This window comes from Anastrepha ludens, chromosome 2, assembly GCF_028408465.1.
Source record: "Anastrepha ludens isolate Willacy chromosome 2, idAnaLude1.1, whole genome shotgun sequence".
NCBI classification, from domain to species: Eukaryota; Metazoa; Arthropoda; class Insecta; order Diptera; family Tephritidae; genus Anastrepha; species Anastrepha ludens.
The window spans coordinates 168,985,944-169,007,370 of NC_071498.1; the positions used below are offsets into that span (position 1 = coordinate 168,985,944).

General features: G+C 36.2%; 2 protein-coding genes and 1 long non-coding RNA gene across 4 annotated transcripts in view; 1 reads left to right on the top strand and 2 right to left on the bottom strand.

The window, feature by feature from the left end:
* Positions 1–10,979, bottom strand: part of LOC128855822 (uncharacterized) — a 28,374-nt gene extending 17,395 nt beyond the window's left edge. Inside the window, exons 1-3 of the mRNA XM_054091022.1 lie at positions 10,870–10,979; positions 10,716–10,812; positions 10,472–10,656 (exon numbers count right to left, since the gene is read on the bottom strand). Coding sequence (XP_053946997.1) covers positions 10,472–10,656; positions 10,716–10,812; positions 10,870–10,880 — 293 coding nt within the window. The 5' untranslated portion in view covers positions 10,881–10,979. The remainder of the gene's footprint in view (positions 1–10,471; positions 10,657–10,715; positions 10,813–10,869) is intronic.
* Positions 10,980–13,179: 2,200 nt separating this feature from the next.
* LOC128855824 (uncharacterized) lies at positions 13,180–20,457 on the top strand. 2 transcript variants are annotated; one of them, XR_008453766.1, is made up of 3 exons: positions 13,180–13,459; positions 16,179–16,294; positions 20,374–20,457. It is a non-coding gene; the product is annotated as an uncharacterized LOC128855824 (long non-coding RNA). The 2 variants fall into 2 exon arrangements; XR_008453765.1 differs by lacking the exon at positions 20,374–20,457 and adding an exon at positions 17,414–17,500.
* LOC128855823 (organic cation transporter protein) overlaps positions 20,080–21,427 on the bottom strand; it is a 63,639-nt gene continuing 62,291 nt past the window's right edge. Inside the window, exons 6-9 of the mRNA XM_054091023.1 lie at positions 21,166–21,322; positions 20,919–21,101; positions 20,660–20,844; positions 20,080–20,563 (exon numbers count right to left, since the gene is read on the bottom strand). Of these exons, the coding sequence (XP_053946998.1) occupies positions 20,336–20,563; positions 20,660–20,844; positions 20,919–21,101; positions 21,166–21,322 (753 nt within the window). The 3' untranslated portion in view covers positions 20,080–20,335. The remainder of the gene's footprint in view (positions 20,564–20,659; positions 20,845–20,918; positions 21,102–21,165; positions 21,323–21,427) is intronic.

Below are 21,427 nucleotides of genomic sequence, written 5' to 3' on the forward strand. Positions count from 1 at the left end.
TCCCTAACTGGGATACCTCACTATGTAGCTGTTGGAGCTGAATCACGAGACAATCAGTAACAGTATTTTGTCCGATCTGGAACTTAGGGCTGGAAAACTATCAATACTATCGAACCCGTTGAATCTTTAAACCGCACAATCAAAGATAAATTATTTCTAATTACAAACATGTATAAATGCATTCAAATTTTTTCTGCTTTAGTAGAATATTTACAACAAAGACAGAATACTAGGTAAATTGACGTCACAGCTTATTTCGTGTGTTCACTTTTACCGTTATCGGCGCCAGTAAACCGGTTAGCAATTATAGGAAATTTGTTTTGCATAGTATATTAGATTATATCCATATTTAGTTTACACATTGAAAGTAGTCTGTTGTCCAGCTTAATTTAAAAATACCGTGATGGGTCGTCGTACGTCGATTGAAAGGCGCGAATTAGTGATTACGCATTACAAAAATGGAAAGTCGCAGAAAAAAATTGCTGAAATTGTAAATTTAAGTACTTCCACAGTTCAGTACATTATTCAACGCTTTTCTCGTGAAAAAAGAGTGGTTGACAAAGGCCGCCAAGCTCCAAACGAAATTTTTACAGAAGCTGATGAAAGGTGGATATTAAGATAAATTAAAAAAGACCCACGAATTAGTGCGCCAGCTTTGACAAAAGAGGTTGAAAAAGTACTTGGTAAGTCATGTAATCCTGGAACAATAAGAAGAATTCTGCGCAAAGCTGATTTCCATGGTCGTACAGCTCGAAACAAACCGTTTGTTAATGAGCGTAACAGAAGATTAAGGGTGGAGTTTGCCGAAAACCATGTTAATAAAGACCAAACATTTTGGAATGACGTTATTTTCGCCGACGAAAGCAAATTCAACCTCTTTGGTTCCGATGGAAAGTCTTTCGTTTGGCGTAAGCGCAACGCGGAGCTGGAAACGAAGAATCTGCGTGGTACAGTAAAACACGGTGGGGGCCATGTAATGGTTTGGGGCTGCATGTCAACAGCTGGTGTCGGAAACTTGGTTTTTATCGACGAAATTATGGATAAAACAGTTTATTTGAATTTATTAAAAAATAATTTACTACAAAGTGCTGAAAAATTAGGCATTCGGGACAGGTTCAGGTTCTATCAGGACAATGATCCGAAGCATAAGTCGGAATTAGTGCAACGGTGGCTTATATGGAATTGCCCTCATGTGGTAAAAACGCTAGCACAATCACCTGATCTCAATGTAATTGAGAATTTATGGAATATTCTGGATCAAAAAATTAGAAAACATAACATAAGCAACAAACAAGATCTAAAAACAGCATTGCAAGTGGAGTGGGAGAAAATATCTCCTGAATACACTGGAAAACTTGTTAGCTCCATGCAATCCCGGTTAAAAGCTGTATTAAAACAAAAAGGCTACCCTACAAAATATTAGATTAGTAAAAACTTAATAAATTAAAAAAAAAAGTCATGTTTTTTCTAGTTTGGTTAAGCACACGAAATAAGGTGTGACGTGGATTTACTTATAATTTTGATTTTGCTGTCAATATATTACTTAAGAAGAAATAATTTAAGTTTATTTATGTATGTTTGTAACAAGAAATAATTTATCTTTGAATGTACGTTTAAGTTTTTTTTCTAAATAAAGTTTATACAAAAATATTAAACTTTTTTATTTTTATAAACGGGCACACGATATAAGCTGTGAGCCACTGTATCAAAACTTGTCAATAAGTCCCTGTGTCCAGCAGAGGATTTTGAGGAATTTTGCGCTAGCAATGAATCTCTGATCCATAAACCTGCTAGTGAAAAAGTGGATACAAATCTGCGAAAGACTAAAAATAAAGGTCAAAGCGATATATTTAAGAAAAAAAGAGTGAGACATATTCTTGATCCGACCAAGCCACATGCTTCGGTTGAGAAGAGTGGATTTCAGTCAGATGGAAATGAGAGTGAGGAGATGATGGAGCGTGAGGTTGTAAAATCTTCGAAAGACTCCGTAAAAATGCAAAATATTTGTAATGCTAAAACTGGTACAGTTGAAAAAAATGCAACTCCCAAAAAAATCCAGAATACAAATAAATCTGATAGCTCCGTTTACTATCCATCCAATTTTATAGGCAAACCTTTTGTTTTGGTAGACACCTCAGAGTGTGACCTATTCAAAAATATCAAAATTAGAAATGGCATGAGTCTATATCAGCATATCCGTCATTTAAAAATACAGGATATTGATATAATTGAAGCAGTTGGTGTCACCTTATATAAGGTATTCTTCTGCAATCCCAAATCGGCAAACAATTTCGTCACCAATAATGACATTTTAAAAATGAAGCTAAAGCCTTTCATTCCCAGAACGGCTTTTGAAACATATGGCGTAATTCGAGGAGTTGCGCTTTACCTTTCCAATGAAGAAATCATGAGAGATATAAAGTCTGCTAGCAAGGTAAACTTCGTACAACGTTTTCTTAGACGTGATCCGGAGGATTCAAGCAAATGTCAAGCTTGAGTATACAAATTTTCAAGTAGAACATTACTTTCCATCTGTTAGACAATGCTACAACTGTGGAAGATTAGGACACACACAAAAAGGCTGTAAGTAAAAGTGGTAAACGCTGCTTGCTCTGTGGTAGTACGGAAGTTTGTATACCGCCCTGCAAATCGTTCCTTGACAAAAAAGAAATATAGCTCAGTTGTCAAGAAGGGACAATTCCCAAACAGTCTTCTGTCAAGCCTGATAAGGTCTTGAACAAAAATACCAAGCCTCGAGTGGTTCCAGTCTTTGAAAGACAAGACTATCAAATTACTTCCCAGCTAGAAAAGGTGTTATGGGAGCTAGTGAAGATAGCTAAGCTACTTGTGTAAGACTTAATGATACTGAGACCCTTGCCCAGGTCACCAAACTGAGCGGTATGAGGGATCAGATTTTGGCTAATCGAGACGTAGCACTTTTTGAGTGCGGTTCGGCATCAGTAGACTCATTAGATGAAATGTCTGCAATATAATTGCCAATCCTTAAAGACAAATATAGACAATATTGATTATTATATTAATAATAATCGTGTTTATGTGGTTTGTCTTAGTGAAATATTTGAGTATAATGAAAATAAATGTAGAAAATTTATCAATTTTAATATGATTAGAAAAAACAGACCAGATGGCTATGGGGATGTTGCCATAGCCGTGAAAAAACAGATTCAATTCAGGAGCATAACGTTTGCTTCTAATCTGGATATAATTGTTGCAAAGACGGTTAATTTAACCCCAAACTTTGTAATTTGTGGGGTCTACTTCCCTCCAAGTCTACACTTAAATGAATTTGCGACCAAAGTCAAAAGGTTGTTTCAGTTTCTAAACGGTTTTAGAAATGTGTTAATTTGTGGGGATTTCAATGCCAGATCGACTGTATGGGGTGACAGTTTAAATTCACCCAGAGGTAAGAAATTGGTTGAACTTGTAAATTCATCCGATTTCTGGTGTCTCAACAATTCTTGTTTTACTTTTAAAAGAGATCTACCAGGTGTATAAGCTTAAATCCGCTGATTGCTCGTAGATGGCGTTAGTGAGCATATCAAGTTACCATAGAAATGCCATATTTTTTTTGCATGGGTTCGACACCTGTTTACATCAATCACTGCACATCATCAGTGATTTCATACAGCAACACACTTTTTTCCTTCCGTAATCATGTCTAATTTTGTGCCAAAAAAAGAGCATATGCGGGAAGCTCTACTTTTTTTGCTTTAATTTGAAGAAATCGGCTGCCGAAACGCATCGAATGCTTGTGGAGGCCTATGGTGACAGTGCATTATCGGAAACAACTTGCAGAGACTGGTTTCGTCGGTTCAAAGACGGCCATTTTGACTTGAGTGACAAGAAGCGTGAAAATCGGCCCAGAAAAGTTGAGGACCATGAATTGCAGGCTCTTTTGGATGAGGACGATACCCAATCGCAAAAAATGCTTGCCGAGCAGTTAGGTGTCACTCAACCAGTGATTTCCATGCGTTTACGTGCCATGGGAAAGGTCCAAAAAGTCGGAAAATGGGTACCCCATGAATTGAACGATAGACAGATGGAGCGACGCCAAAACACATGCGAAATCTTGCTGGCTAGGCATAAAAGAAAGTCGTTCCTGCATCTTGTGGTGACTAGCGATGAAAAGTGGATATACTTCGAGAATCCTAAACGAAAAAAATCATGGGTCGATCCCGGCCAACCATCAACTTCTTCATCAAGACCTAATCGCTTTGGACGCAAGACGATGCTGTGCGTTTGGTGGGATCAGCAGGGTGTCGTTTACTATGAGCTGTTGAAACCTGGTGAAACTGTTAATTCTTATCGCTACCACCAACAACTCATCAAATTGCGCCGTGCTTTGCGTGAAAAAAGGCCTCGTTATGAACAAAGACATGAGAAGCTGATTTTCCTCCACGACAACGCCCCATCGCACACGTCAAGAATGGTCCAAAACTACTTGGAGACAATCAATTGGGAGGTGCTACCTCCTCCCGCTTATTCACCAGACCTGGCCCCTTCGGACTATCATCTGTTTTCATCGATGGGTCACGCGCTCGCCGAACAGCACTTCGATTCGTACGAAGACGTCCGGAAATGGCTTGACGAGTGGTTCGCCTCGAAAGATGAAGAATTCTTTTGGCGTGGTATACACAAATTGCCCGAGAGATGGGAAAAATGTATAGCTAGCGAGGGCAAATACTTTGAATAAATTATTTTTTTACTTTCTATAAAAAAAAAGGGATTTTTTTTTTACTAAAAAACAGCGGATTTAAGCTTATACACCTGGTAAACAGGACCGATGGGTCGGTTTTGGATCTAACCTTCACAAATGCTCCTACCAACTGTACTTGGAATCTTCTGCCTTTTCAGCTTGGTGGTAGCCACCATTTCCCAATTCTAATAGAGTTCTCCAAAGTTAGTATTAACAATCCCAAATTTCTGGCCAAAAAGAAGCTTCTAAATGCCTTAGGGGATATTTCCTTTGATCCATCTTTTGAAATGATTGAAAATAAACTTCAAGAATATCTGCTGCCACCTTCCGTTGGCCTGAGAAATGCAAACCAAAGGCTTGGTGGAATGAGGGACTAGCCAAGTCCTATCGTCTACTTGTTGCTGCTTACAAAAAAGCTAGACACTACCCATCTCCGGAAAATTTGGAAGTAGCTTTGCAACGCAAGAAGGTGTGGCAAGCTGAAGTAAAAGAGGCCAAAAAAGAAAATTTTGAGGAAAAAATAGCGGAGCTGAATTGTAATTCAAATTCGAGAGAGGCGTGGAATTTTGTTAAATGTCTTAGAGGAGTAAATGGATATTCTGCAGACTCTAAGTGGAACTCAGACAATAATGATGTGTACCTTAAGCATTTGAAATCACAGGTACCACCCAACTCTGCTGTCTGGCAGGAATTACCCAATACAACTCCTGTATCCAGGCTAGCCTTTCAGTATTATGAAGTGGTCACGGTGCTAAATGCCAAAAAACGGCCCTCAGCACCGATGCCTTTGATGGGAGTCGCGCCCTCCCCAGGAACTCTTTTGCGTACAGGAAGGATAGATCGGCTGCTATGTGCATCAATCAATTACAATAGGGACGGGCAGCAGCGTGGCACGCTCGCAGCAGAGCGTGCTAGGAAAGTGCTAGATGGGGGGGCGACAAACTTACATCAGAAGGGCAAGCAATAGGCGTGTACGTATATTAATCACTTCTGATCAACGCATATGTGTTTGTAAAAAAGAGAGTGAAGCTTTGCCAATAGCAAAGTTACCAGATAAGGGGACTTCATTCCATGTTAAGGGATTTGGAAGTGTTGATCGTTCATATTAAATAATAAAATGCTTTTGGTTTCTTTTATTGTAAACGCTTCTTTGAATATTAACATCATCTTTGCAAATTTCTATTTTATTTACTTTTATAATTTTTGTAACCAAGAAGCATAGGCGATTTTATATTCAAGAAGTTTGAACATTCGCATGTCAAAGTTTCATAGTTGCTAAACTATGTGGAGATAAATTTGTACTGACAAATCGGTGTATATTTTTCTGAATGAAAAAATTGTCTTCGTTTACATATAAGTATGTATGTATATCGTATGTTTTTATGTTAGTGCGTTTTTTTTAAAGAATGCTGGTCACAACAGCGAACAGTAATCTCAACCAGCCATGTTTTATTTAAACAATGGATGTTAAACATTTTATTTTGTTAAAAAGAACAATTTATACATGTTTCCATTAAAAAAAAATAGAGGATTTTTTCAAAAAACATTGAGGAAATTATCATAGCAGAGTGAGTACTTAGTTGCTCTCAAATTCAAATCACACGCGTATGGCAATGCGCACAGTATGACAAAGTACACAAAAACGATTAGAGAAATTTGTTTGCATCCGCTCATGGATTTCGCACCATCGGTGGCAACGCAAACCACTTTTCGTCATGATACACCCATACGTTCAGTACATTCATTAACACATTAAAATAAATCTTCACCTTTAGTCGTCCCTGTCACTGGAATAATGTCCAAAAGTTCTTCACATATATTTAGGTGGGCATCAACTCCTCGGATAAAAATCGCTAATTCGGCTATGTCGGATATATCTGTACTTTTGTCAATTGCCAATGAAATCGCTGTGAATGATTTTATACGCTCTTTTAACTGCGATTCTGTAATTTCCGCCATTTCATCTACTCGTCTGCTTATAGTTCTACGAGATAATGGGACAAAATTCCTACTGCTTTTAATAAACAAGACTTCACCAATTCGCCATCCGAAAATGCACGATTCTCACGAACAAGGTTTAACGCGATTTCATAAGTTGCACGCTTTGCATCTACAACGTAATCTTCGCTTTCCTAAGAAATTAAAAAAAAATTTTAATAATTTGAATTTTTCCGACATTCGTTTAGACTTAAGGATTTGTATATACTTTTCCTTTCTTTTCCTACATATTCATCATAATCACTCCTGTGCAGCTCATAATGTCTCTTTATGTTAAAAACCTTACACACCACACGTTTTTCACATACAAGGTATACTCAGAAAAAAAGGCATAGAGGGTCATTATACGTCCTGTATTGAGAATTTCCTATCCAATAGAATCCTAAAAATTGGTACGGATTCGGTTGTTGTAAATGACGGCTTACCTCAAGGTAGCTGTTTATCGCCTATACTTTTTAATGTCTATACGGCTAAGTTCCACGATATTCAGGATAATTGCACCTCCATCCATCAATTTGCGGATGATTTTATTATTGCCTCATATCATAGAGATTTTGATTTGGCGGAGGCCAATCTCCACAGTAAAGTTCGAGAGTTTAATCTTGTGGCAAATACGTTAAATCTGTCATTCAACCTTGAGAAATGCAACCTGATGTATGTTGCAAAGGGAAACCGTAAAACTCTGAACAATAATTTTGGCAGTGTGATGATTAAACAGACAAAAAGTATTAAGTTCCTTGGTCGTGTAATAAGCTCATCACTGACCCTAGGAACGCACTATGATCAGATAATCAAGGAATCGGCCCTCAATTTAAATTTTTTCAAGATGCTGACTTCTGTCAGGGCTGGGTTACACCCTCAGACTGTTATGAAGTTCTATAGAAGCTTTATAAGATCAAAAATTGAGTATTGTAGGACCACCACCGGTCATGCAAATAAGACTGTGATCAGAAAGATTACTACCTTTCAAAATTGCTTCCTTAGGAGAAGTTTAGGGGTTCCTCCAGCTACACCAATTCCCTTGATGTATGCTGTTGCCTATGAGTTACCACCCACTGAAAGATCTATTTGGCTTACTGCGAAAGAAATCGTGAAATTAAAACACACAAACCAAACAAACTCTAGCATTTACAAAATGATTGAAAACTCCGCAGAGGTTAAATCCAGTTATAGCTTTGTTTTCAAAAAATTTGAAGAGATTTTTGAGAATACCAATGTAAATTTAATGACTGTAAACTGTGAAAACTTGGTGGTGATAGATGACTCCTTGTCTAGAGCGAAAAGCAAATTTTCTAATCATGAAATTAAAGCTATTTTTGCTGAAAAAATCGATGAACTCAAGCGTGATGGTGTCGATTTTCTGGCAACTGATGCGTCTGTTGAGCTTAATGCCGTTGGGTGTGACATTTTTAATGTTACAAACAACACGGAGCAATTGTTTAAAATAGAAATGCGAACCTCCTCCACTTTTGGTGAATTGTGGGCCTTGCTTAAGGCCTTAGATATTGCGAAGGAATGCAAAATGAGTAAGATCTGTATTTTTACTGATAGTCTGAGTTCATGTCTGCTACTCAAGAAAGCAAGCTCCAACAACTGCTGTGTTACTCTTTTTAAACAAAACGTAAATGAATACGGTTTTGAAAGTGTTCGGGTGATTTGGACGCCTGGACATGTTGGTATTCCAATAAATGAAAGAGCCGATGCTATTGCAAAAAAAGCTGTTTGCTACGGCTCAATATTGAGCGTAGAATTCACTTTTGAAGAGGCACTCAGAATCATAAAAAATTTAATATTCAGGGATTGGTATGACGGCTTTCGTTCATTCTCAGAAGAAAAACCAAACCGTTTTGCCAAACTGCATGATTGCTTGTCGACAAAACCTTGGTTTCATAAAGCTTCCTTTGATGTCAAAATTATCAAAATGGTAAATAGAATACTAGTAGGATGTACTTATGACAGCGTATATTTGCACAAAATAGGGGCCAATAACACTGATCTTTGTATGTGCGGTGAAATTAACTCGTACGTTCACAGAATCTTTAACTGCCCACTCCTTTATCACATCAGAACAAATTACAGCTTTTTTGATTCATACACGGACCTCGCTTCCATATTTAAAAACAATGAAGTTTTTAAGTCTTTTATTTCATTTCTTAGTGCTGCCAACCTTTCCTTTTAAATAATTTCACTCTCAAAACTTTGATGCACCAGAGCACTTAGTTTTACATACCGAAAATAGGTATTTTTCAATACCAAACGTTGAACATTCAGGCTTTTTGTGGATGTAAAATCCCGCCAAACACATCTCAAATTCCAAAAAAAAAAGTCCCTGTGTCATAGTCCTAATGTACGTAATCATAGCAAAAACCTTTCAAACTTTAGAAAGTGAATATTTGGTGATGGCGTTCCTAACTACGAATTGGTCCATTAATACGCGCTTAACTTAAGAATTAATATATATAAACATTCCTATAAAAATTGTGGGTTGGCTTTCCATTGCTACCACGATATATTTGCTTATAATGTCTAAGTCCGTGGATCGAAATTTTTGCATAAGCTTGAAAAATGTCCTACTACAGACGCTTATTTTCCTTAAATACCAACACAGACAAGTAACAATATTCACTTATAAACACTCCCTATTAATTCAATATTTGATTTAAAGCTATGTTTACTCAATAATACTAAGAATTTTATTAAAATTCTATTATTACAAATGCTCTTCAATATGTTTGTAATGCCGTGCAAAATAAATGTGCGGGACGAACTGTCAAAGAAACGATAGTGAGAAAAGAAAAAAGCGAAACCGCAATAACCCAGTAACCAACAATAATGTTCGATAGAACTTTTGTAGTTTTTAAAAAAGTTAAATTATTTTCAAAAATTATGCGAAAATTTGGACTAAAAAATCGCATTTAAATAACATTTTCATAAAAACAGATTTTTCATTCCAAATTTTTGCCTGCGGCGTTTTTTTTTTGTTTAAAAATGTGTATATACTATATGTTACAAAAAAAAAAATATTTGTATAAATAGTGAAAATTTGGAATAAAAATCGCGTGATTCTGTTTATAAATGTACATGTAGATATGTTAAAAAAAAAAAAATTATAAAAGCTGAACATTTGTAATAAAAAATCGCCGGATTTTAGCCTGCGGCGCTTTTTTGTTAGAAAATATATATATATATACATATTACAAAAATAATTATTTCTATAAAGTGGCGCCATTTGAGTTTTAAATATTTATTTTTACAAATACTGAAAATTTGGAATAAAAATTGCGCTATTTTTAGTCAAAATTTTCGACTGCGGCGTTTTTTTGTTAGAAAATGTACATATATACATACATACATGTTACAAAAAACAAAAAAAACTTTTATTAAATAAAATTTTTATAAAAATAATACATTTTTCGCGAGGATCAATTATAAATTTTACGATAATACATTTTCATACTTTGAATTATAAAATCTAAGTTAAATGCTTGCTGGGTTACCGATTGCTTTATACATTTCTCTTCAGTACAAGATGCAAATACGGTTATAAAAAACCTAAATTTTAAGCTTTTCATGGGTATTCTAATTCTATAGGGACCCTAGGAGGTTGGAGCTTTCATCGTTATAATAGTCTGACCTTGCTCTTTCTATTGGGCGTGGTGCAAGGTACCACGCCCCCCAACCAAATACATCGTGGTAGTAATGAAAAGTTTAGCTAAAATTGTGCATTGCCCAAAAAAATAAATAAAATAAACTTACGGAACGGGAAAGCATATGTAACGATGTCTTGGCCAATCCTTCCGTTGACACTCCGGTGAGCAGTAAAAATCACCACATCGCTGGCACACACATATTGCTGCCTTCAGACAAGTGGTACATTCGCCTTTAGCAATACCCGGACCTGTACTGTTGCTACTTTCTTTCAATGTTTTTTCCAGAGGGGCCTGCCGCAAATATATTCAATAAAGCATTTACGTTCTGAAATATTGATTAAATTACTTACATTAGACTTTTGCACATTTTCCTTGTGGACCGCATGCAATGCCATATCAGGTGTGACATTGTTTCCTTGCGGTTTTCTATTTCTTTGCGCTAAAGCCCTGCATGGACAAAATTTAATTATTCTCAATTACGATCCTTTTTTGCACTTATCTTACCGTCGGTCCATATTATTTAAAAAGTAAAAAATTTTCTTATATACACTAAAACCCCCGTAAAAACGATCTAATGGCGACCAATAAGAAGTTCTGTTCGATTAAAAAGGCTTGGCGGGGAAGAACTGTCAAACAATCGCCGATACTAACGATAACACCAACTGCATTCTGATATATCGATGGTTTTGGAACTATCGGCTTTTTTACATCAAATTTGTTTAATTTTCAAATTACAATTGACAGGAACTTTTTCATGAATACAAGCGCAAGATGACCTGAAGATATTATAGTTATTCCAAAAGTGATAGAAAATAGATGGTGCCCATTAGAGAGTGCGTGACGCCGCATTAGCTGAATTGTGCAGTGTTGCCAACCATTTGCTCTTCGCAATAAATTTAGTGCTTTATACGCAAAATGCGAAAATGTTTCAGTTTGGTGTTTGTTTCTTTTTTTATTTAAAGCTACCGAAACTGTAAGTTAAAAAACAAACTGTATTATATACGGCGGCCGCCGTAGCCGAATGGGTTGGTGCGTGACTACCATTCGGAATTCACAGAGAGAACGTAGGTTCGGATCTCGGTGAACACCAAAATTAAGAAAAACATTTTTCTAATAGCGGTGAAACACCAAAATTAAGAAAAACATTTTTCTAATAGCGGTCGCCCCTCGGCAGGTAATGGCAAACCTCCGATTGTATTTCTGCCATGAAAATGCTCCTCATAAAAATATCTGCCGTTCGGAGTCGGCTTGAAACTGAAGGTCCCTCCATTTGTGAAACAACACCAAGACGCACACCACAAATAGGAGGAGGAGCTCGGCCAAACACTCAAAAGGGGTGTACGCGCCAATTATATATCTATATATATATTATATAACTGTAACTATATTAATAAAAAAGGTCAATCTGAGAAGGTTTTCGTATTAATGAAAATTGGTTGGAACTTATAAAATTTGATATTTTAGAGTGAAAACTAAATTTTAAGTCTTAAGAATATTAAGTCTTCTTCTCTCAACTCTGCTTAACATTGAAATCCTTTTTACACATTTCCCTATCCTCATTCCTTAGTGGGACATAAGGCATCAAGAGGTGTATTCATAGTAAAAAAAGCAGCAAAATACCAGAAAATACTAAAAACCCATAACGACACCTTTACAAAAAAAGTACCTTATCTTGTTACATAACCTCAAATATAGCAAAAAAAAATCTTTCGCTTGACAAAAGAGTTTCTCTTAACAAAAAACTAATAAATTAAATTGTACATAGCTATAACACATTTATTTAAAAAAACGTACATTTTTAAGACAATTTGTCACGCATACAAAGTTCCTTAAGTAATTCAATAAATATTTGGTATTTGATTTTCTTTAAATGGGCATTTTAGTGCGTTTCTATATCCAAAGTTAGGCACTGCAGTAGCGAGAGAGAGATTTGTCTGCTGAAAGGAGAAAAACACCAACAACAACCGCAATTGCGGGCATTGCGACCAGATGTTAAAAAAAAGTAAAGCTAAATAAAACGGAGTGAATTATTGAACTAATTTAAAAAAAATGTATATTTTGCAAAATTATAAACAGTACATTTTAATTAGAACAGGCTAGAAAAATGTCACGAAGAAAGAACTAAAACTCCGAGACTAAATAACACACAAAAAATGCTAAATCAATCGAAATGGTAATCTGGCCATACTGGTGCTAATACGACTTCACTCGATGTCAAATTTGCTGAAAGCAAAGTAACGGTACCACGATAGGCGCCATCTCATTATTCTTTTCATTATTTAGTTATTGTATATCTTATTTCCTAGCAGCTGCCGAGTTCAGCAAGAAATTTTTTTTGTATGCCTCCATCTTCAGATAAATCTCAAAGAATTCGTTGAGCTGCGAATTAAAAAAATCCTTAAATGAGATTTGATTGCCCGTAAATACACAAGTTTGACATACAGTAGCGTCAAAATAATTCGTTGTGCTTATATTGTATAGTATTGACAGTCATACATCAACTATTAAAAACTAAAGATGATCTCAACTATCGATAATTCGACAGCTCCAAGTCAGATCATGGATTCAATTCTCGTTCTATGTAAACATGAAGTCAGAGAACGTAAATTGATATGAATTTGAAGTGAAGTGAAAAAGTTTTCATTTTCGTTTTCACAGAAACTTGTCACTCTGTATTTTCACAAACGACTATTTTGCGATTCTCGTTTGTGCCATGGCAAAAGTGTTCCGTTTCCACTGCAGCCATGAAATTTTTACTAGTCCGTTATTCAAATTTCAAAACAAATTTCAATTATATAAGTGTAAGAAGTATAATTAAAGTAAAAATTATGTCGCGAATAATTATGTTAATCGATTTGGAGGAAAGAGTTCGTGATGATAACGATTTGTAGTAAATTTATAGGTTGAATGCACTGAGACGCTCATTACGCGTTGGACAAAATCCTTTTGAAATTACCAGCAACGATCACTACCGTGTCCTGTGTTTTTTTGCCACCGATAACTTCCAAAGAAGTGTGGGACAGGACAACTTAACTCTCTCTTAATTGCTGCCCTTCCTGATGGGATATAGTGCCTCGACAAAACGCTTCCAACGGTAACGATGCCTTAGCGATGACTTTGACTTCTTTGGAAAATTTCCCTGCAGCCTTATGTTCTTCGTTTCGATAGTTCTCTTCCAAGTGCACTTAGACATAGACTACTGTCACTGTCAACATTTAACGTGTTTTTGAGTACTTAACATAAGTTTTTACACAAAATTTGATGCAACTTCTTTGATCCATTTTTTTCGATAGCAGAAAAACGCCGAACACGCAAATAACTTGTCTTATTTATGCCTCTCACAATCAAACTAAACATGCAATATTGCCGAAACCGTGAACATATCGTCCCCTTAGTATAACAATAGCCTATGTGCTCATAGGCTATTATTTTTTTATTGAATTTTTGGATTCTCCATCGTCGATTTTATATGTGGTCAAAATTTTGTCAAATTCTAGTTCCACAAAGTGGGTCAAAACGTCAGTCAAAAAAATATAGTATAAATATGTATAAAATTATTTTCCTTAAAAATCATGTAAACGCATATACGCTATTTTTACATAAACTAAATTTTCTGTTTATTCAATAGAATAGTAATGTACACTCACATACTCTATTTTAACTTTTAGGAAAAAAAAAAACTTTGTCATGACACAAACACCTAAAATGACGATGATGATACACGTTGTTGTTCAACAAATATTTTCAATTTGTTCATTTGTATGAATCTTATAGGCCGTTATATTCTCAGAACAATTAACATGTGTTTTAAAATTACAAAAAAAAGTAGCCTATGCAATGCTTACATTGTTTTATCATGTATGTAAATGCAAATAGAAATAATCAAAACGGCGTTCTCAAAATTGAACCATAACTTGAAGAAAAATGTCAACAATGAATCGGTAAATTGGCTTAAAATTAAGGTTCTCCAAGTAAAAAAAAGTGAAAAGAGACAGTTGTTATACAAGGAACAATGGAACGAAGACTTCAAAGTGATTGATATAGATGGCTCGAGAATGAAAAAGAAAGGAGTCACAAATTTTACATTAACTCACAAATATAAAAAAGAACTACGAATTTCTGACACAAAATTGAAGGATCTCAAAGATTTATGCAAAAAAAAATGTAATTCCTCCCGGCTCACATACATTTTTTTTGAATTTACGAGGAGGGAATAATCGCGATTGTTTAGATGAACCAGGCAGATTCGAAGAAGAGGACGAAGACGACAATAAATAAAGACCATGCTAATAATTTACGATCTTACTTTTATGTTTTATGTTTTAATTATAATTTTATAGCAATAAAAATTCATATTCAATTTACTTATTATTCTGCTGTATTTCCTGAATAAAATAGTGTATACCATACAAAATAAAATAACGTATCAGAAACTTAATAGAAAACATTAAAAAATAAAATAGCCTATCTGATGTATTTGTAGTTTACACCTCTTTTTTGTTCACTAAAAGGATGATTATAATAATAAAAATTGGCCAGTTAACAAAATAGACTCATTTTTATACAGTCTTAAAAACAAACGTCAAAAATAATAAATATTTACAGACATAACGAGATTTGAGTGAGAGCTACTTTCGACGAAAAGTTTGAAATTCATTTTCTCAAAAAATCAAAAAATGTATAGGCTATTTTAATACTAAGGGGACGATATAACATACAACATAGAAAAAATTTTTAATCGAAAGTGGAACGTACGTAACCCGCGAAATTTGAAAATGTACCTTATTTTTGAACAAACCTCGTATGATTTATTCGCTTAGAAGATGCATCACACGGTTGCATGTACAGAGACAGTGTTGGATATCGCTGTTGAGCCTTTTTCATTTACATATATAACTTTAGTTAAAAAAGAAATTTTTGTAATTAAAAAGGAGCTACAAAAGGCCCCTCTTGCATTTAAAGTTTATGCTGAGAAGATTCCAGTGAACATTTTTTGATTCTTATAAAATTTGAGGTTTTGAAAGTGTAAATCTTTGTAATTTTTTGCTCCTTTTAAGGATATGTTAGAATATTAGATCTTCTCCTCTAAACTCTTCTTAACATTTAAAACCTTTTTATAAATTTCAAAAAGCCATTGAATTTACTGAGTTTGAATTTTAAGAGGGTAGAAAAATGGCAGGAAGAAAGAACTAAAATAATTTTTTATTAATTGGAGACCTTATCAACAATTTGCTATCACAAGAATTTTTTTTTTGGCGGTGTGGTTGGGTTAAAAATGCCTTCGCACCATAAGTAACCGCCGCTACCGCGCGTGTGGTGATTCCACTAAAAATATCCCCCCTTTTCTCTGGGATTTTCAGGATTCCGCATTGCTTCGAGGTAGAGGGCCAAGACGGCGTCCTAGGAAGGACACTTACTCACCATGCGTCGAGGGTCGCCTGTTTTGAGAAACCTATGCTCAATGCTCTTCAGCATAACTTTCCATTTCACGCTTCTTTTTTCGGATAATTTCTTCCACGAAATTTGCGACGGCATTCCATTTTCCTTCGTCTATCATCATTTTCTCGATTATTTCTTCAGGTGTAAATACACCCATAGCTCCTTGCAGACCTGTTCTCTCTATGTTCCTCCTCTCGCATTTAAAGAAGGTGTGCTCCGCATCGTCACACTCAGTATCTCCATAAGTATATGCAGTTTGGTAGGCTCACTTTTCCCGTTCGCCACAAATACTTGCGAAAGGACCCAGGTCCGAACAAAAACTGTGTGAGGTAATAGTTAACCTCACCGTGCTTTCTTTCTATCTATTTTTTTAGATCGAGTATTAGTCTCGCTGTCCATCTACCGTACCGTTCAGAGTTCCATCTTGCCTGCCAAAATGTGAGCGTTTGAACTCTGATATCGGAGAAGCGCTCTCACAAGAATAGTACGGGTACAAAAGAATTTTCTTAAATATAACCCTTTTATAGCTCCCGCTTGTTATTAATTGGTTTAAAGTCGCTTGAATGATTGAATGTCGATTCTATCGCTCTCTTTTGTGTTTAATTTTATTTTGCAACGCATTTACTTTCCGGCGAGTACTTAATGAAACTTTTACCCTTTTTATCTCAAAATATTCAAAACGAATTACGAGTCTAGTGCACCTATTACATAGACTCCGCGCGAATTTTATGAGATCTCGAATTCCATATCATTCGATTTTGCTAAAAAATAACTGAAAATTAATTTTCTTCTTTTTTGCATTATTTAATTCGCTAATATAATTCGAGTCTGAGAAGAAAAAAATACTAAATCAAGTTACGAAAATGATAATCAGGTCACACTGATCATCGATTGGGCTAGGGTGACGTCCTAAAATTAGCTGATATTGTCAAAGTCGCTGAGTGCAAAGTAACGGGACCACGATAGGACCATCTTTCATCGTGGATATTAACTGTAATTTTTCGGTACTATTGCCACCGAAAGCTCCTCTAATCCGCCTAAATTATGAGAATTAAGTCTAGTTGTCAATCCAAATTATTTGCACTTAAGGAGTTACATACGTCCAGAATTTTCTGAAAATCAATTTCCTTTTCTTACAGATTATTATTCTTTATAGTTTTAGGCGTATTTCTGTGGAAGTCGATTATAAAAATTCTCCATAGATTCAAAGTTATGGTAGAAAATGTAACTGTCCGACGAGAGTTTGTGCGTATATTTAGCTGCACTTCGTTTGAGGCACTTGAAAGTTTAAATTGGTTTTCTCGAAACTACTTTTTCCGGCACGGTCTGCATGATAACTCATACAGTTGTTAATATTTTTTGATGCGTATTGTTTTTTTTTTTAGTTCGAAAGTGCTTTTTTCTCTATAGTCTGCGAACCGGATTTTTGATATTTTTATTAAAAAAATTTATAAACATAATTAAAGTGTGATATGTGACGTAAAACGCATATTTTTTTTTTTTGAATGCCGTAAACAGAAAAATTTTTCGAAATTCAAATATCCGTCTCGACAGACTATACCTGTAACTACAACTTTATTTTAAACGATTTTTTTTTTACTTTTTATAGATCCATCAACATTTCAAGGAGAAATGATGATTTTTTTCACTGTACTTTGGGTCACGTGATTTTTTGCATACTAATTTTTGTAAAGAAAAATTTAAATAATTTTAATATTAGTAAAGTTTAAATTCTAATAAATAATGTATAAAAAATTGTTTATATTTATTTCTATTGCTATCCCTTCTAAAAACAGTTTTTCTCTTAGCGCATTTTTGGCGTGGCTGAACGTATGTAACCCCTTTATTCTTGAGATATTTCCGAATTAAGTCGTTAATCCTGATTAACGCTATCGTCTGTCTAGGCTATAAGAGATATTTCTTAACAAACTAAATAGGTTGGGTTAGTCAGGTTGCTTGTTTAACACAAGACACTCGGTGGCCCTAAGGCCCATTGTGATACCTGCATTTGATTTATATCTCCTAACTACCTAACTAAGTTGCTTAAACTACGTAGATCTTTTTAAGAAGGGAGACTAGTCCCTCCAGTGAGACATTTTGCAAATTTCCCAGGTCTCAAAGAAATAATCGCCAAGATATTTGAACCGGCTTCTTTGAAGTGCAGGACTTAATTTCTTCTTCATCTCCACAACTCCTGCAGAAGTCATTGTGAGTCCATTGACCCGTTATAACACCTGTGAGGACGCTGGTAGTTGATGTGTTGAATACAAGCAGACATTTTGTCCTTCTAAGATTCAGTTTTGGCCAGAGCGCTTTGGAGACCCTACAAGAGGTAGTCAGAGGCCACCTTCTATTGGTGTCCGCGATTACGCTCAAGTCAATCGTAGCATACAGTTCGTTTAGAGTTCCTAGACTTACCTTCGACAAGCTCTTCAAGACAAGTATACCGGCATGAAGAGAGTGGCAGATACCAAGACCATGGAGAAGGGGAATTAATTTTTAATACAGATGGTTTCTAACTAGTCGATAAAGTTGGCTATGGAGTATTTTCGAAAGAATTAGGACTGGAAGAATCCGTTCAACTAACAGACTACTGCAGCGCCTATCAGGCAGAGGTTCTAGCTATAAAAGAAGTGGCTACATATGGAAACACGCATGCCGTAACAAAAACGACTATAAATATATTTTCGGATAGCCAAGCGGCCATTAAATCAATGAATACTAAGATCAAAGGTTGCACAGGAATGCCGAGCAGCCCTAAATGATATTAGCGTCATATTCAAGGTCAGCCTTATTTGGGTTCCGGGACACAGAGATATTGAGGGAAACTGTAGAGCCGATGAACTAGCCAGAAAAGATAATGAATGCTCTTCAACTGTTCCGTGATAAAAGTACCATTGGAATACCTTTGGCCACGAGTAAATTAATAATGAAAAACAACATTATGAAGATACATGTGTAACAGTCAGGCTACTATGGCCGCAAATAAACAAAAAAGGGATAAAGGAATTGTTTAGCCTCTCAAGAGAAGATATCTCAAAGGTCGTGGCTTGTGTCACCGGCCACTGGCGATTTGGCAGGCATTCCTTGAGACTAGGAGTATTCTCCCATGAATATTGTAGAAATTGTAGAGATATGGAAGAGGATGAAACAGTTGAGCACTTCTTTGGAATTGTCCAGCCTTAGCTAAATTCAGAGCAGGTTGTCTAGGTAAAAACTTTTTCAATTATCTTACAGAACTATCTGGCGCGGGGATTAGGCCAATCCTGAGCTTTATAAGAGCCTCAAAATGGTTTCATGAAAATAAACAAACAATATTCCCATGTCGCACAGTGGTATCACAACGGATCTGTAAGGTCTAAGTGAGTTGGTTGTTGTTTTTGTTGTAGCAGTAACTTTGCCCTGTCAGTGCAATTTAATCACCGGCCGTCTTCGTCTAGCTCATCTAACGGTAGGCCCAGGAAACTAGCTGTTTCGACGGGTTGGGTCCAGAGGGAGAGGTGTGTTAGATAAGGCATATGAAAAGGTGGTTGGTGTCGTGCGTGGTACCTTCACATGCTGGAGATAAGTTTGGTGTGTCGGGGCCAATTCAGAATAGGTAGGAGCTTAAACTGCTACATTATCCAGAGCGTAATTGTGCCAAGGTAGATTGGTGGTAGTTGAACTCCGATAACGGCATTCGGGGGTCGGGAACTTAAGAAGGTGGTAAGGGTCTCCCGATGAATGTCGTTTATGGCCTGTCTGTACACTGTCCGATCCAGTAGCTGTCTGTCTGTTTTGTCTTCGATCTCGTCCGCGTAGTTAAGGAAATGCCTCCTGACGTGCCTGGGAGGTGGCTCAGGCTCAAGCAGGTAACTGCATGGGTGAGGTCTGCGGTAACACCCTAGCAGAAACTGTTTGCTGAGCAGTTTGTTATGCTCCTTCACCTCGGTTAGGTGCAATAAGTTAGTTGGTCATACGGACCGACTACCACCATAACCTAACCTAACCTCGTTTAGAGGAATATTTATGCCCTCTATCACTCGTTGAAGATCCAGCTCAGAGCCTATCCTTGCACACTCATCCGCTCTTTCATTTCCCTCCACTCCAGAGTGGCCGAGAACGCAACAAAGTGTGGTGTTGGGTTGTTGGATGAGCGAGAGCGACCTCCTGCGTTCTTAAAGAAAATAAAAAACTGTAAAAATATTTAATGAATGATTCAGAGTTTTAAATTTACCTGCAAAAGAAAATACGGTGACTATATACGTACACATGCATTAAAAATTTGCAAATTAAATACATCATTTTTTATGTTTATATTTATGTACGAATAAATTAGTGATTTTTTATTATTTTTTTTGCGCAAACTAATTTGCTTGTAAATTCATACATTTGTATTTAAAATTCTAATACTATTCAACACCTTTGATCACAACACGAGCCATGATGCATTCGGTTTTTGCTTTCCTTATAAACTCACTTAAATGATAATCAATGGAACTTTTGCAAAACTATTACAATTTTCAAAAAATAATGTAATAACAATTAAAAACTAAATTTTATCACTGCTTTCAATTTCTTTCGCCTTAGCCACATTCGAAGTTGTGTTGTCTTCAGTTTCTGAATCGGAACTCGGGTCCGATTCCGATTCGGAGGGAACTTCCTCAACGCGATCCGACAACTTATGAGTGCTCGTCTCGGGCAGAGTGAGCGTAAGCAGACCAGCTACTAAAACGGAACATCCGCAAATTGTTGTTGGAATATACCAGCCGAGCAAGCCCTATAAATGACATATATTTATATGTAGAAGTAATGCAATAAATATGTAATTGTTATAATCCCAAGAGAAATCAATGATTCTACTCTCTTGACTTACCAGCACATCCACTACATAAGGCGCTGAAATGGAGCCTACATGTGCCCATGTCGAACATGTGCCCAATGCCGAATTGCGCACTTCGGTGGGATACAGTTCGGCGGTGTAGAGAGTGACTATGGAATATGTGGCACTAATACCGAAACGACCCAACATCGCAAATGAAATGATCCAAATGATTTCCCCTAAAACGGAACAGAAGTGAAATTCATAAAAAGAACTTAAAATAATGAGTAAAAATGTTTCAAATTCCGCTCACCTGTGGGCACAACGAGCACCAAAAGCAATGGCACTCCTGTCAGCATAAATAGTGACGCTGTAGTTGTACGACGTCCGAAGAAACGTAGCATTATCATGGGCACCAGATATGAGGGTAGATCCACCATGCCGGTAATGGCAACATAGAGATATCGGCTCACCGATAAATTGGCGGCATTTAGTGCTGAATTGTTCAATTTAATTATATAAATACATAGAAAAATGGTTTAGGCGAGTGGAAGACGTACCCGTTACATAGTAACTGAGCGAGGTTACACAGAACATAAAGTAAGAGGTGAAAATGAGGCGGCGCAGTTTCCACGTGCCAAAAAGCTCACTAAATTGTTTAAGCGGACCCTCCTTCAGTTTAGTCCAAAGTGAAAGTTTCTCTTCAGGTTGAGCTTCCTAGAAAAGGAAATAAATATTTATATTTTTATTAAATTAATTCTGGATGAATGCGAAGTGTGGCTATTAAATAATGAAATTGGTACTGCGATAGAAGGGGCACAA